Source organism: Meleagris gallopavo, chromosome 5 (genome assembly GCF_000146605.3).
Source record: "Meleagris gallopavo isolate NT-WF06-2002-E0010 breed Aviagen turkey brand Nicholas breeding stock chromosome 5, Turkey_5.1, whole genome shotgun sequence".
Lineage (NCBI taxonomy): Eukaryota > Metazoa > Chordata > Aves > Galliformes > Phasianidae > Meleagris > Meleagris gallopavo.
This window is the reverse complement of record NC_015015.2, coordinates 8190084-8208158: the sequence shown is the minus strand read 5'-3', so window position 1 is coordinate 8208158 and position 18075 is coordinate 8190084. Positions and strand designations below refer to the sequence as shown.

The window sequence follows — 18075 nt, the reverse complement described above, 5'->3', positions numbered from 1 at the left end:
AAAAAAAAAAAAAAAAAGGGAAAAGGAAAAAAACCACTGACAATAGCTCATCCATCACTATCTGCTACATCACACAAGATTAAAGAAGAAAGGATGTTTATTCTAGCAAAGCAAAGGATGGAGTTCTTCACTACAAAATTGGAAAAAGTGTTAATAAATGAGAAGAAAAAAACAGAATATGAATATACCTGAGACTGCTCTTTTCTCACAGGTATTCCCTAAGATTTCACTGCCTATCTCTTGAAGGAGCAAACTCAAGAGCACTGTATTTCCAGAACACTGACCTTCAGAAGTAAACACCATTTCCGACACCAGTTTGTATTCTGGCCTATCAATTTAGATATTTTTGATGAGAAAAGGAAGGAAGATTGGGAAGGAGTTTGCTGATCAGTGCAAATAAAAACTCCCTCCTCTACTCCTCAAGGAATCAGTATACTACAGTTTATCTGCTTGACTTCAGGGAGAAAGATATTGCAATCACTTGCCAATCTTCTGTGCATGCCAAAGGAAAGCACTCTCTACGTTGTAGGTAGAATTCTCCCTGAAAATCTGCAAATATAAGTTTATAGATCATTCAGGATACAGCAAGACAGCTACTTGGAAGTGTTACTCCCCATCTCAGAGCAGTTTATTCAGTCAATTACCATGCCATGATTAGGTACCACTAATTGTAGGCAACACGATGCCCCTCCTCAAGATGACATAAACAAGTTCTGCATATAAACATATTCTACAACCCAGACTGGTATTCACATGTCTACTGTACTCGCACAGACACCTGATTCATTCCAAAGACTTCTAACAAGCGCAGAGAACCACACTATGTAGTCTGACCTGTAGGAGTGAGGCTTATTTATATATTAACTTTGCATACAACACTGCACCACATCATGCATGTATCAATATTCAACACAGCATACAAGTACTGAAGCAAACATCAGTGTACATAATTATGTCTTCAAGCGTGACTGAGTGCTACATGAGTAACAGTAAAAAATACATATTTCAATTCAATAAATGGATTTTCCACTTGGTCTACAATATAAAATTAAATATTAAAAAAATATTATATTAAAATGTGGGGAAAGGACACAAAAAGCATAAGTAAGAATTACTACATTTCCTTTCTTTTTATTACGTTGGAAAACAAGGACATAAAATATTAGAGCAAGCATCTTCTCCAATTCCCCAACCTCAGAAACATCAAATAAAACCATCTGCCACCTCTCCTACCTTCAGAAAGTCCCCAAACAGCATTGTATGCTGATTAATTTCTACTTTAAAATATGCGTGAGCAGCAAGTGATTCATTAGACTACTAATCTACTATTTCACCATGAAAAATAAGGGAAGTCCAATTCACTTATAACTCAGTGCTACCTAATCACATGTGGGCACAGTGAACCAGCAGAGGGCAATAGAATTCTAGAATTTTGCAAAATTGGGATGTAATTCTGGATGGAGTTTTACTTATTGCATACGTTTTGTGGCAAAAGTGACTTAAGCACATAAAAGCATATTGTCTTTAATCAGAAGCTGCTAAAGATTACATATAATTTACTATATATTACTTAAAGCCAAAGAGAGTATTCTCAAAATTCTATACGGATGTATCAAGACAGACGTATGCTAACACAACGGTACATGTAAAACTAAATAATACACAGTAACACTTATTTCTCCAAAGAGGCAACAGTAAGATTTACAAAGTTCTTTTATATAGATATCACAAAAGGTAATAAGATCATCTAAAAGTATGGATGTTCAGAAGGTGTAAAAAAACCAAAAACACCCATACCAAACAAACTAAAACCAACCAACCAAATCATTTTAGAATTTCACCATTCTAAGTAAGCTATGATTCCAAGCGGATAACATGCTGATTCATTTTCTTTGCCAACATTATTTTTTTTCTTAATTCTGATTTCATAACAGAAATTACGATGATTTTGTTCTCCAAGGTTTAGTTCTATTACATAAATGACAGATTTCACAAATTCTCAGCTGCAGTGTTGAATCAATCTTCAGAGTTTTTCAAATTGTGACAGAGCTTTTTGAAATTGATTAAAATTTCACCATAGTCCTTTGGCATCAGGTGACTCAGCAGATAGCGTGCATGCGTGTGACTGCATTTATCACCCTGGGAAATCCCAAATCCTCTCCAAAGAATCTGAATTATTGATGTCCTGACATGAAACTTAAAGCCCAGTTAACAGAGCATCTATTTATACTGAAAGGGGGAATAATCAATTTTAAATCCATTTATCCACATCCCACTTTAAAGTGTTGATGTCTAGTATAGAAAATTCACAACAGACAGTGTACAGAAATGTATGAGCATTTATCTTCCTCACCACCTTTTCTGGAAATATAAAATACTACTATCCGAACCATGACAAATAATTATGCCCTAATGAAACCGATATCACTAAAATCAAGGAATTGTATATTTTCATATAGGAACGCATGTTTCATTCTCCTGGACGTTAGTTACAGAGAACTGAAATGGAACTTACAGATAAAGAAAAAGAATGGGACTCAGTTACTTCAGACTGATGTTTCTTCAAGAACAGAAGCTTTAATGGAGATTATAATTAAACTACCAGAAATTCTTCCGCGGTGAAAATTCTAAACGAAGAAATATTTATATAAGGCTATAATATCTCCTGGAATTAACAATAATGTAAAGGGATGTGCTATGACTAATATTGTTACGGGCAAACCAAACCAGAATTCTGTGTTGTTGATAGAAAATGACTTCAAGTGGAATCAGGAACAGTTATAAATTATGTAAGCCAATGCTTGTGACAATACAACGGAAAGGCTCCTGTTTGTTCTAAGAAATAGTAGATCAGATCCCCAGTAACAGAACTAAGCACTTACTGCAATATTTATCTTTACTTTTTATTTTATTTAGGCACAGGGGAAGGAATGTTTTTTTCCTTTTTTTTTCTTTTTTTTCTTTTTTTTCTTCCCTGACCAACTACTTCCTGCCACAAACCACTGAGGAAGACGGCAAAGTTCCCTTCATATTGGTCATGATGTTATCATTCTGGGAAAGCAAGCTTCTTCAAGAGAGAGAGAAGTTGAAGCAATTCAGTAATTCTCTTCCAAAATTCCTTATAAAGACAAACTTAAAAAAAAAACTAGTGCAGCTCCTCCCACAAATGTGCTGAAGAATCATATCACATTTTCCTATTTTACATTTTCCAGATTTTTTTCACATAAAAATAGCTATGAACTTCAGATATGTGCTACCTGTGAAGACAAAAAAGTCCATTCTGCAGACATCTATCCATTCAAAAACAAAATATCCAAACTAAAATATTAAGGGTCAGAGACATGTTGACATTAACGATACTGCAAAACCAGTCTATGGGCTAAGAAGAGCCCATAGAGTCCTGCCTTTACTTAAAAAGAATGATTGCTTTTTAATCAAGTAGTAGGCTGAATTATAATCTTTATATGAAAGGATCTTCTTATGAATGTAATAAGAGCATTTGGCTGAGAGAATGTTTGGAAACACTGACAGAACTTTGACCACCACTGTCCAACTTTCTTCAAGGATCACACTCAAATTCACGAGCACCTACCAAGTATCTTCATCATCCTCCCTCAAAAGTCAGTAAAAGACTGCATTTGTGTGACATCAATAAACTAATAGGGTACTACATCTTCCTCGCTGTGCCTTAAGCTGTCTGGCTTCAAGTATTAATACTTACTTCAAATTTGTATCATAAACTCTTAAGGATAGGGATCGTTATCTTTGTGTTATTTGGCATGAAAGACCAGTTGTTATGGTCCACAATTAAGGCTCCTAGATTTTCCAGCAATGCAAATAATGCTAATATACACGTTTGATAATATTGTAGACAGCTCTTAATATTTTGCCTGTCAGCTTGATTATGTGCAAGATGACTACTATCTCTGAATGAAGATCTGTTATACAAGATGATAAACGGAAAAGCAATTGACATATTTAATTCAGATTTTTAAACACGGCTTATGTTGTAAATACATTGCATTGTGGTTTTGTTCAATTCCAGAAGTCTAGTTACTGACCTCATCCTAAAGCTTAAACAGCTATTTCCTTCTTACAAGATATACATCACCTGAAAGGAGTAAAATCCATTTCTAATTCTGCAAAACGATGCCTGTATATCATGACATTTTACATTTTCCCTTCTTGTTTCCAGTGTCTCTCCTTACAACTATATTGGTATCAGGAGCTGAAACGTTGGAATGTTTGCTCATACGAAGAAGCTCTGTTAATAAGATAGCTTTCACTTCTAGATTTTGCTGTTAATACATAATTCTTTTGACACTTACATCTTCATTAGAAGTACTGCAGAAAAAGATTTCTTCTCTCCCTTGTGATTAATTACACTACTGTCTGCGTACATTTTCTTCTTTGTGGTTCTGTTTCTTACATAGTATCTGTTATATTATACAGATATGTTCTTGTTGTTTTTAAGCATGAGACTTAAATATATTTTCATTTAAGTAATCACTAATAGAAATTATGAGAATGGATTAAAAAGAGTAAGAACTCTACTAAAAATGATGTTATTTAATACAGTTTCAGTCATGAAAAAATTTACATGGACTAAGATACCATCAGAACTGGCAGAATAGAGACAGAAGAGGAAAACTAATGGAAAATGACAAAACTTCTTGTCAGCATAATAAAGGAGATCTTTCAAGATGGGAGTTTCCTAAACAAAAGCCAGCACAATTCAAGAGTGGAGAATGCTAAAGTAAAAGTGGTTTCATCCCAAGCACATCAGAGTAAGATGTAAACCATTAGAAGGAAAAACAGCAGTTAGAAGTAAGGATGAAAATCTATCAAATACTGACAGCTAACACCCTACAGAAATTTTTTAGCCTTCTAGAAGGCTAAGCAGCAATACTGCTGCTTATAAGTATTAACTGGGCCAAACACAGGTGAACAAGAACACAAGTTAAGAATGACAACTCATATTAAATTGTTAAAAAATAAAGAACACAAGAATTTTGCTTTTCAAAATCAACTGTGTCATCCACTAACTATACACAATTTCATGGTATTTATACTAATCTTAAAATAAAAATTAATATACTTTCATGGTATTTATACAAATCCTAAAATAAAAATTAAGATATATATAATTTAGTGCAATGTAACAAATATTAGTACCAAATTTTCCACATTGTTTTTTTTTTAAGCATACCATTGGATCAATATTCCCCTGATTCCAGCTGATACCAACTGCAAGATTTGCCTGATAAAGACACAAAAATGGAACTGATTCCCAAATCAGCAGTTTCTCTAACTTTGTAACTGATGTTGAACAAGAGAGGGAACATTTTCAATTATGATGCTACTGTTACATAATTAACTTGGAATCAGGTATCTCTTGGAAAGAGTTTGATTGCAAAATATACAATATGATAAACTACTCTGAAGTTCTCTAGTATTGCCTCTTCCATCTTTACAAAATGCCCTTACAACTGATAGACTTTTTAGAAGTAATTCTATCAATTCTACTTTCTTCTCTATAGGGAAAGGCGTAAGTATATAGAGTACAAATGCTAAATGGGCAGACATGCCCGTGAACATTTAAGCCAAAACCTGCAGATTTCACTGAGTCCTGTTCCACACAGTATTTCTCTAATGTTTCACTGTATATTATAGAATGTAATTAGCATCCATAACCAACTGAAATTTTACTCAAAATTTGGCAGTTTACAAGCATAGAATAAAAAGAAAAATCAATCCTAGTCTCCAACGCTTCCCAGAAGGATCAGACTGGAGAACATCACTTTAGTTGAAAAGGGAGGGATCACAGGAGAAGCAGGCTGACTGAGGCTTGGAATAGCACTGGGGAAGAGACACTTTGCTCACTCTGCCTGTTCTCCAGTGGACAGGGTGAAACTGGTGCTTACAAAAAATCGTTGCTCTTGCAGCACATCGAACCTTCAAGAATTACAGCACAATCTGCACTACAACTTGCCAGCTTATAAAGAGACATAACTGAAATGGCATATCCAAATTTTGTGAATTTGACAAGGCAAATTATACAAGGCCAAGCTGTATTCCTTCAGGCAGTAACAAAATGAAATCAAAATTAAGATATATCCTTTTTGTCTTGCCACACAGAGAAAAAGAACTCTTTACTGTAGCAATACAGAATACTACATTTCTATCTTATTACACACAGAGAGAAGTGATTGCATGCCAAACAAGCATGGGCCATCTGTACCCCAAAAGTACATGGAAAAATTCATGTATAAGAACATTTTATTTATATTGTTTCAATTTTAAACAAAATTCCAACAGTATTACTAACAGTAAACTAAAACCTTTCTCTAACTCAGAAGAAAAAGATGTTTGTTTTTGTGTCATTAACAGTACACATTAAAAAGTCCACTGTCACTGATGAGTCACATTTTGCTCATGTCTAATATTTAAAACATTTTCAAAGAGCATTGTGACCATTTTTTGTAGAAAAAATTCAAGTCTTTCTACTGACCAAAAATATGTAACAGTACTGATTTCTTGTCTATTTAACCCTGACAGCTGAGAGTCAGACTACTTCTGTGATCGAATCCTATCTGATCGAGTTTTACAACAGGTCAATCACCAGACTTCAAGAGTAGGAATCCTGAAATTTCAGTAGACATCCCAAGGGTTGGCTGGATGCTGCATGCATAACGTTTCTTGTCGTTTTGATTAGAAAGATGTAGAAACACCCCAAACTAACCTCTGTGAGCAAAACCATCAGGATATGGATAAAACCTGACACATGACACAAGCATGTTCCTTACTTTATGTATTTAATTCTTTATTTATAGTTACATTTCATTCTTTATTATATATTTTTTACTGTTTTCCCAAGAATATTTTTAAATACCTGAAGGTCAGAGCTTTTGCTACTTCATCAGACTCTTCTAGAACCTTAAAGCACTGCCTCTAGAAATATATTTCCCTTTCTACTTGGTTTCTTAGTTTCATTTGCTGCACTCACATGGAAACACATCTTTCTTTTCATTTATGCCTCTCAAATAGTTGGTGTCTGCACTGTGTGCACTGTGCAAGTAAACCTACTTAGGAAGAACAAATAATTGTTGCATTGTGTCATGGTTTCATGATTTTTGGTTATCAGTATTCCACATCATAACATCATGTAATGCACTGGGGGTTTGACTGCTGATGCTCAAGTTCCGGGTGCCTGTCCAGAGGAGAAGAAGAGCTACGTTTCCCCAGGGGGCTTTGCGGTCAGCGAGGAGATAGAACTCCTGGCAAGGTCACCTGATGCTCTCTTCTTTGCCTGCACTGCTTCGCTTGCGCTTCTCTGCCTGCGCTTCTCTGCCTGCGCTTCTCCGTCTGCGCTTCTCTGCCTGCGCATCTTCATCGGCTCAACTGGACTGCACTTCTCATCTCAGCGTTGTGGTGAGGCCGATCCACCTTCCAGACACACAGTCTCTCTCTCTCCTTATATTCTGCTGATACTATATTTAGTAAATTAGTTTGTTTCACCTCAGATTGTTGCCGCTGTTTTCAATTATTTCGGGGTCCCCTATTTTCCTTTTCCGGGGGTGCGGATCTGCGGATCCCTCTGCCCTTCTAGTCACGGAACCAGGCCGAACCAGCCCGTAAACCGTTGACACATTGGTGCTCTCTTTTATGCCAGGTAACAAAATGAATGCATTCTTGAAACTTAATATTTCAGATGCACAACAGTCCTCAATCAACAGAATTTTGACACTGTGGATCTTCTTTTTATTATTTTATTTCAAGTGACAGGAATTACATTAACAATTAAATGTTGTAATGGAACCCCATCATAATTTCCCATAATAATTCGTAATAATAGCAAATAGAGATGATGATATAACTATTTAATTGATATAATTCTACAGTGTTCTTAGGCTTTCTTAATGCTAACTTTAACTAGAATCCAGTTGAGAAGTAACAACAATGAAACACAAAAAATCTATCCCTGGCTACCAAGAACACTGTGTATTTTTAATGTGGCCATATGAAATAATATTTAATACGCTTCTGGCACTAAACATGGTGTTCTGATAACAAGAGCATCAGTAAAAACAAGTGCATACTTCCAAGCACTACTTCACAATTTTTGGAAAGGATAAAAACAATTGCACTTACAACAGAAACAAGACATTTTTGCATACTGAAGCAGAAGTATTGTAAAACCTGTACTTCGCCTATAGAAAAATGAAATACAGCTTGAAGCGTGTATGCATGAATGTATGTATAAACAATGCTATACATGCTAATTTAATGAAATAGACAAGCAATTCATTAGAAAAAGCCATGGCATAATTTGACAATGCATTTGTACCAGCTTTGTTAGAATGTTCTTTTAATAAACACAATTCATTCCCCTCAAATGATTTGAATTTCAGTTTGGATCTTCCTACAGACTTATCACAGACAGAACAGTAATATGCCTTGTTAAACAGCTTTTACAGTCTAGGATTTCTATGAAAAAAAATCCAGCGAACAGAAGACTATAAACTGTTTAGCAATATGTTCAAAGCAGGGAGGCCAAGGGAAAAAAGATGCAGCAGGATTTGATAGGATTTATTCCCAAAATAGGGAAAGAGGAACATTAGTTTCATTTAACTGTAGAATGAGAATCCTCCAAAAGATTATAAAGGAAAATTTGAAGGGGGTTAAAGAATGTTACTCATTTCTCTTAATTCAAGAATATTCATCCAGATCATTGCTCCTATGCAGCTTCATTTCAGGTATAACATACTCATACTCTAGGATGAAATACTGAAAACCTCTGGAGAAACTGAAAAATGCTTCAAAAAGCTTCACTTTGACTCAAATTCCAAATAAAACATGTAAACTGTTAATTTTAACTAGCCACTATAAAGTTTGTCTACAGATCTTATGCTCTGAAAAACACATCAGTTTGTGTTTAGTATGAATAACTTAGTTTTATACCAAAATAAGTACTTCTGCCAAACAATTGTATCTAATGGGACATACCAAAGGGGACCATCACTGAACCTGAGGATTAGATCTGGGAAAAACAAAATTCTTTTTCTATTATGCATTAACAGCTGGCTTTTGCAAGCAACAGTCAGGTTACTTTATTTTTTCAGTTCAGGTCTGGAACATTAAAAAATCATCATGCTATTTACATCCGGGGTCTCATAACTTCTGAAAGTATAATTTCAGTTAAATAGTAAGTAGGGAAGTATTTCATCACACAGAAGATTTCAGTGAACTTTTTGTGAGAGAAATTGTGCAAGATCTCAGTACTTCTACTGAAACTTAGAAACATACAGAAGAAACTATTCTACATTCAATGCAGCTTGCCTTCTTGATTATGAGATTAAAACACAAATAATCTTATTTCAGCACTCATGATACTAAGCATGCACCTCTCATTTTTACTTTCTTCCATTTAACAATTTACATAAAACATAAAAAACAGGAGCCCTTTTTACTGAAGTTACTGAGAACTTACCCTATAGAAAGCAGTTGTCAGGGGTAGCAAGGCTGCAGCAACACTATATTCTTCTGATGACGAGCAATCCTTCAAGAGAAACATATGAAGAAAATAAGAAAAATCATTTTCAATTTTATGTGTAGCATAATTTCATTTCAGCCTTATGTAGTCCCTCTATCTTTCTTAGATGTAATGTATATTTTAATCACTTGGTATAATATAAGACAAACATAGATGGGTTGGTGGGTGTACACATACATATTGTGCCTCAATTTCTTCTAGATGGCTATTGCCAAGATTTTTCTAATTTAAGGAATTTATTAGCAGTGTTCTCCATTCCTATGTCTGAAAGACAAGATTACCAACAAAATTTACATATAAACATATTATTCATTCAGGAAACAATAAAAACATAGCTTGCTTCCATTCTGGTCCACAGAAAATCTACATTTTGTAAAACAGAAGTGATGTGACGGCCAAAGAATGTACTTCCAAAAGTGTATACGAAGAAAGGAACATTTATTTAATATGAAACAATCACCTCTGCAGACTCTACAGAAGCTTGGCATAACATAAACTTCAAAAGAAGATGAAAACCTACTCTCTTCACAATCTCAGAATGCCTCATTCAACAGCCAAGTGTATCATTCGTGCCACTCTAGGCTGAAAGTGGCATGTCAAAGTAAATCAGCTACTAATTGCACTGATAAAAATAGTGATCTTATTATGGAAGTCTTTTAAGAAATTAGATGTGGAATGTAATCTAATAGTTTGAAAAACAAACTACTTGATTTTTTAAGACTTTAAAAACAGAACCAAAATATTCAGTAAGTTAAAAAAGATATACTTTTTCTTTTTTTCTTTACTAAATTTTTTTTAATTAGCACACATACTTTTACATGACAAATGTAGCACCACTGTGTCCCTGAATGATGAATGGGAAAACAACATTTCTATTTGAACAACTCATGTCAATATTTTGAATATTCCCTCCTGCAGTGGGTACCCTTCAACACAAATTACTCTTCTATTAGTTCTATGTAACACCTGATAAAATTACGAAATAGAAATATTGCACATGATCCTCTGTCAGAGTTTTCATTTATGTCTTCATCTCACCATATTCCTCCCTGGAGTTCTTTAAAAAGAAAAACCTGGCAACTCTGATAGCAGAAATATAAAATACACATTGCAAGAACAGTCATAAATGGTTGGTGACCCTGCACGTAGCAGGGGGATTGAAACTAGATGATCATTGTGGTCCTTTTCAACACAGGCCGTTCTATGATTCTATGATCATTAGGATGTTACTTTTAGTCCCCCCAGTGCTACTTTTCAAAAGGCTGGTCTGATCATGGACTGCAGGTTTAAAACAATAGATCAAAAAGCTCACAACTAGACTGTTCTTACTTTATTGTTCTCAGTTTACTGTTCATTACTTTAGAAGTCCATTTCATCCTTCCAGTAACAAATACTTAATCTTTTGTTGATAAAGCTAGCCTAAACAAAGTATCACTGGCCATACACAAATAAAGGAACAGTTAGAATATTACTCATATATCTGTTTTGAAAAAGCATACAATAGATTAATAGATGAGAAGCTTTATTTCTGTACAGGCTAACTGAAAGCTTTATCTTGTCTAACTCAGTACGAATGAATATATGCTAACCATGTATGGAAAACAAACGGTGTGCAACTGTTCAGACTCTATAACTCATTCCAATCTGGTAGAGAAAAACAGTAAGAAAAGTAGACACTGAGAAATGTGATGTATGTTTTAACAATTCCTGTCAGTATTCTGACATGTATGTAAATACCTAAAATCTGTTTATAGACTCTTTTTAATTAGATGTCCAAACAGCAACAATGAAGGACATAGCCACAGCTGCATTTCATTCTCAATTTCTGCATTATTTTCTATTGCTAAAGATAGGCCCAATCCCCACGTGAAACTTGTAGGTTAACATAAGGATATGTTAGAATTAGAATGAAAATGCCAAATGTAAAATCAGACTTTACAACATTCAAAAGTACTCCAAAATTTTTAAGGAAATACATTACCCTATTTCTGTAAGTGCTCTGTCATAACCAGTTACCAAACAATCCATCCTGATTGTTTCAAGATATCTACTTAATCCTTCAGCTCAAATTATTTGTAAGAGTTTTGGCTTTTACCCAAAATATACATAAAAATATTTTTATTAAAACTGAACAATGCATCTTCACCTAGAGAGCATCCAATATTCCAAGAGCTAACATATGTCCCAAAGATATATATCACCACCACACAAACAACATCGTGTATTATTTTTCCATTCCTTCTTGCAAGTATGAAATTCTCCACATACTCTGTGTCAGCAGTACCCCCTGGACTTGTAGTATGGAGGTATTATCTACATATATTTTCATCTGTAGCGCATGACAAAACCTGTAAAATGATCTCATTTTGGAATTAAGTACAATACTGTTGTTTTGAGAATAGTGAGATTAACCAGCTATTTGTCTTCCTTCTAGTAGCATGACACAACACAACAGCGAACGGAGCTATTATAGCAAAATCGTAGCCTCTCAATTTACATGCAAACCAAAGTACTGGAAATGTCATATATGTATTGTGTTTAATGAATTTTGGCTCTTGGAAAAAAGAAACACAGCTGCTTTACATATAACAATGTCTACCAATCGTGAAAAATATCTCTTACAGGAGTATGCAAATCAAAAATAAAAATAATTAGTGCTGTTTTCTTACACTATAACACAATAAAGTTGAAACATAAAGGGTAGTGATGGGGAGGAACAATTATTCTCAACAATGAATTTTTAAGAATCAATGCCTTATGACAGCGAATTTTGGAGTTCCATCATGCCATGTGTGCCATGTGCAGCGTGCTTTGAATCCACATCTAAGTAGGGTGAAGATCTGACGATTTCAGAACAAGTATTGACTTGAACTTCTATTTGGAAAAGGTAGCTTGTCGTCATCAAATTGAGAATTCCTCCACAGTCCAATCCTAGCATTGAACAGCAAACAAAAGCCACCCCAAGTAAAATTTTTCCTTGAGGTCCACGCGTGAATTCAAAAACTCCTTTAGTACCCAATGATCTTCCATTGGCTACAAGAGCAACTTCAAGGGAGCAGAACAGTGATAGTTAGGCACAGACTTACACACTTTCTTGAGCAGGTCACAGAAAATATATGATATTTAGAGACTTCTGTTTTCCTTTAGTCACATGATAAAAATTCCGGGAGAGACATATTAAATGTCTATTTAAGCCTGAAAACATTTGAAAAACCTGATAACATTTATTAAACCTGATAACATTTGAAGTTTTCTACTCAGGTACAATTTTCCTTCTAAATCAATCCACCCTGAAAGTCTCTCTCATTAAGTACTAGTTGGTAAAGAATATGGCTGTATTAAACTGTATGCTGCTTTGGACAATAAGCTTTCTGAAAGGAAACCACATTTGTGGTGATCTATATCTATATTTATATGATCTATAGCAATCTGACTACATAGAAAACCTAGGACCCAATTCTGCTTTACATTCAACAGCACTATAAATAAATAGAATAATTCATAAGCCTAACACATGAATTGAACATGCAGCAAATGCCTTCAACCTAGTAAGCTACAAATGGCAGCTCTTGACTAAGTGTGGGACTTTTTACCAGTACAATCTGGGGTGTGTACACTTCATTAAAAATACTGAAGGAATCATCACTACTGCACTGTAATTCCTAAGAAGTACTGGATGCTGCCCATCTTCATGAAGACCAAGAGCATTCATCACAGTGCAGGACTATGCTCATAAACAATTAAAAAAAAAGCCAGAAATGTTAGAACTGCATTTTTTTTAAAGTGCTAAGATAAGATTTGCTAATTTAGCATCTGTAAGGTCACAAATGTGCACAGTAAGAACATTAGCTAAAAATTACAGGTGAAATACTTGTTTCAAATTCTCAGATGATCTCATTGGTGCTTGAATTTAATTTTTGTTATTATGGATGTACTATGGAGGTAGGTTTTTACTGAAACCTAGTCTTCTTAATACTTTTCATCTAAAGTAGTAAAGAATTCAATAGTCCAATCTAGAAAAAAATGGTCCATTTGAGGAGTAGGGATTCACCACGTAGAACTCCAACTGAATTCAAAATTAGAACTTAATTTTAATTAGCTGATTTTACATAAATCATTCATTCTCATTACATATAATTACAATAATTGATGCATCTAAATAAATAAATGAAATATTTATGCAATCAAACTGCAAAAAGTGGTAGGCTGTTATCAAAACCAAACATAAGATCCACCCAAATTCACCAAACAATGAAATTAAAGACATTCTAGCACCTCAGAAATACCCACGGTGCTGTTACAGATGTAATCTACCACAATCCTTAATATTTAATTTCCTTAATAGAAAAAAGCAAGACTTTCATTCAAATACAGGTTATTGCCAAGTCTCATTCTGATTTGAAAGAAGCACCTAAAACACCACAGGATTTCAAAAGGAATACTTATTCCATGTTGATCAATGTTATGACCAATACTCTTTATATTCAGCTTTAGCAGAGTTAAAAATCCAAGTAAACAAATTACCAGTTTTACACTGTACTCATTACATCTAATGTAATTATATGTTGCCTTGAATGAAAGCAGACAAAAAATAGTTGAATTCGGAACAGGCATTAATTTTAGAAGCATTTAAATTGCAAGATTTAACCCTACAGCCAAATCCATCCTCTGGAACAATACTCAGAATTTGCTGAAATAAACCAAGTACGACACTAATTGATTACATTGCTTATTATTAACAGCTTATAATTATCTTCAAAAGAAACTCTGGAATCTGATTTTTCTGACATTTTGGATGAAGTTTTCTTACTGAAATGAACAACATAGTCTTTTCAGTGAAAGTGAGCGTATGGTAGCTTTCTGGCATTCCTATGCAGTTTGCCTAGTAAAATTAGCAGCACTACTAACTACTGCTTCTTTATAATGGGATCAAAAGTTCTTATTTTTCTTGTCACCAAAGATGAAATCCAACTTTACTGAAATTTTTTTAAGCTAGATACAATTCTTCTGGGACTTGAGAGACAGGATATGAAGACATACTTGGAAGACCCATATAGCTGATTACTTGTAGACTAATCTATTAACAGAACCGTGAGAATATACATGAAACATGGAAGATACTATCATACATTAGTAGTTACTGAGTATTTAACTCTCATTACTTCTTACGCTTCACATTTTGGTAAGGATTTAGACTGTTTCAAAACTATTAACTCACAAATCACAGAATGGCTTGGGTTGGAAGGGACCTCAAGGATCATGAATCTCTGACCCCCCTGCCACAGACAGGGCCACCAACATTTAATATCAGACCAGGCTGCCCAGGGCCTTTCTTCATAATTGACCGCAGCACATTTTACATTTGTTACTTCCTACTTCAAGTTTTTAATTTAACTTTTGTTCCAATTATGTACTGTTGCACTGATTCTTGATAGATAAAAACAAAAACTTTAAGCTCTTACTACTTCTTGTTTTCAGCTTTAACATTCACTACAATCATGCTATGAGCTTTTGAAATGCAACTTCTCAGACTGCTACTTGGTGACTGTCTGACAGCAGAGGAAGCCCATATTGGACAGACTTCACCTGTGCTCTGACTTATGCCAGATGTAAAACTTCACTTTCTATGGCTATTACAAAACAGTGAGATTGCTGTATAGTAATACAGGTGGCCAAAGGTGATGACAAAGGAATAGCACCCAACCCAGAAAAATCCTCACCAATTTGTTTAGAGTGTGGTCATCCTGCCTGACCATGAGCCTTCATAACAATCACTTCATTAAGAAACCTCAGATGTCAGCAGTAAGATGCTAAATGTTGCAAACCTGCCTTTCAGGGCAACAGGAGATCCCATTCCATATTGGAAGGATTTTATTCCATCAAGAACTTCATATTTGGCTTTACCTGACCCTGAATTCTCATAGGTTTGTCTGCCCTTATAAAAGACAGAATTTAATTGATGCAATTCAGAAGGAATCACACAAGCATATCATTTTCATTGATTTTCTAAACGTTTCCTTTTGCTTTATTTCATATATTCAGAAGTTAACAATGCAGCATATTTTCTCCACACAACTTCATCATATTTTTGATCTCTCAGCAAGCCAACGACATTTCACTCAGAGCTGTTGAGATTTTCTCTCCATTTCTCCACCCCTTTTTCTTTCTCAACAAATACATTTCTGACTAGGATTCAATAATTTCCTTTTTTTTTACAACAAATCATGTTTAGGAATCAGGACCCTCAATTTTTATGTGCATAAATTACACATTCTTGAATTTTTACTGTACCCCAAAAGAATAAAAAAGCACTACCCTTTCCTTTCCTTTCCTTTCCTTTCCTTTCCTTTCCTTTCCTTTCCTCTTAAGATACTGATAAACACAAGAATGCCATCCCTTGCGTCTAAGCACATCTGAGTTTCTTTAACAGAAATGCCATGCATGTTTCTGAATACTGTCATGAGGCCCATGGCAATAAAGTTCAACATACTCAGGCTGTAATCTTCTCCCAAGGAAATGGTTGGGATGCCAAGATGCCTTTTGACTTTTATTTCACAGCAGGGCTTCATTCACAGTGACTCTGTCCAAACCTTAAACTACACCAGCTGTGATAAAAAGTCCTGCATAGTAATTTGTAAAAAGTATTTGACAAACAACACTCAAGTGATACAATGCATTGTAATTCATGATTGAATAATGATCAATATTTGTTAACTATTCTGCTTAAAAGGGGTGATTAATTCACAATATACAGACTGCAGAGTAAGTCTAATGTCCCAGGCTGCCAAACAGCTACTGGATACTTTATAAAGCACTTCACAGACAGTCTATTTAATTGAGCTAGTTAAACAAAAAAAAAAAAAAGAAAGAAAAAGAAAAAAAGAAAGGTTTACAATAACAGAAAAACTATTAAAATAGGTGCAATATTCCAGTGTAGTCCAATTATTGCTTAGCAAATTGGTTCATAAGCACATACTACACATACCTATGCATTCTAGCATCCATTTGGAGCACAGCAGCATCTCTAATAACTCATTAGAAAAGTCACAAACTTTCAAATATGTATGTTCACATTCCTTAATTTTATTCTTCTTTGTTAAACTTCTGGGATTTTTCTAATTTTAAAACTTGCAATAAAAATGCATCACACATCATTAGTGCACATTACATATGAGTTTTTAAACTTATTATGAATTAACACCTTTTTAGTATTAGATTTCTATGGGTATAAAAAGTGATTCATTGAGAAATCAGTCTTTCATTTTAGAAAAATATTATTTGCTCTCATAAAAACCAAAATATTTCTTCTATCAAGATGAAACCTTTATTAGTGCACAAAAGTTTAGATACCTAGAAAGGAAAACTATAAAGGAGACTATTTTTGACGGTACAGCAATTTTTAATTATGCTAAAGACCCTCACTAACAACTTCTAAACTCTGAAGTTTCTTAAAGGTACTGTGTTAATTATGACTGACTTTTTGGAGAAACAGAAATGAAAATGTTGGACAAGACCTTCATGGAGGTTTGGGAGATCTAGTCTGGACTATCTCACCTTAGGGAGCAAGTCCTCATAGAAAGCATTTTCAGATACACGAGAAACAAGAAATTGGTTGAGGACAGAAACACATGCTGATAAGGGGAAAAAGTTCGATCAACATCTCTGATGAAATAACAAGCTCTGCATCTGAGTGATACACAGTATGCTACCATGGCTTTAGCAGAACTGTTGACATGGACTCCTTTGGTATAGTAGACAGGTTGAGGAGAGATGTTTCACATGGGTGAGTGGACAACTGACTGGACCGTCACTGAAAAGACAGTGATTAATGGCTTAAAGTTAAATAGGAGATCTAGTCATGAGTCATGTTTTCAGGAGCTGATATTGTGGCAAATACTCTATAATGAAAAGTGGAAAGTGGCATGAAATACATCTTAATCATGTTTACCAATGATAACAAATTTGAGGGAGCACTAAATAGCTGAATGGGAAGACTGCTATTAACCAGCATCTGCTGGAGAATGGGACTGTCAAGAACGTACCAAGTTCAACAAAGACAAGTGCAAAGTCTTGAGTATGGGATATGCTGTGCAAAAGTGTAGGCTATGTATGAACAGCACCTGGAATCATGTGCTGCGTTAAACCTGTCAAAGTAAGACCATGCTCTAAGATTCAGAAAAAGGTGCAAAATGGATTACCTTGCTTTATTGCTGTAGACTCTCTAGAGTATAGAAAGTTCCAAGGAATAGGTAAACTACATAATATTGAAGCTGAATGGAACAGATGCTCAAAATTAGAGGAAATGTAAATATTATGAAGTACCTTGACATCAGGAAAGAAAAGCATTATAAGAAAATCAACTGGCAGGAGAAGTTAACAGACCTACAATATTGAATTTTTTAAAGAAATATAGGAAATAAACAGTAGAGTTGGATACAACAGGTAAGACTTATGGAAGAAAAGAAAGGAAAAAATATCTATCTAGTACTAAGTCAAAAATACTAAAAATTCTCATCTTATTT

At 34.5% G+C, this 18075-nt stretch overlaps 1 protein-coding gene across 1 annotated transcript in view; it reads right to left on the bottom strand.

The window, feature by feature from the left end:
* Positions 1–7587: 7587 nt before the first annotated feature.
* The window catches only part of LOC104910984 (myotubularin-related protein 13-like), a 32286-nt gene continuing 21798 nt past the window's right edge, over positions 7588–18075 (bottom strand). Inside the window, exon 5 of the mRNA XM_010710938.2 lies at positions 7588–9559. Within this exon, the coding sequence (XP_010709240.1) occupies positions 9476–9559 (84 nt within the window). The 3' untranslated portion in view covers positions 7588–9475. The remainder of the gene's footprint in view (positions 9560–18075) is intronic.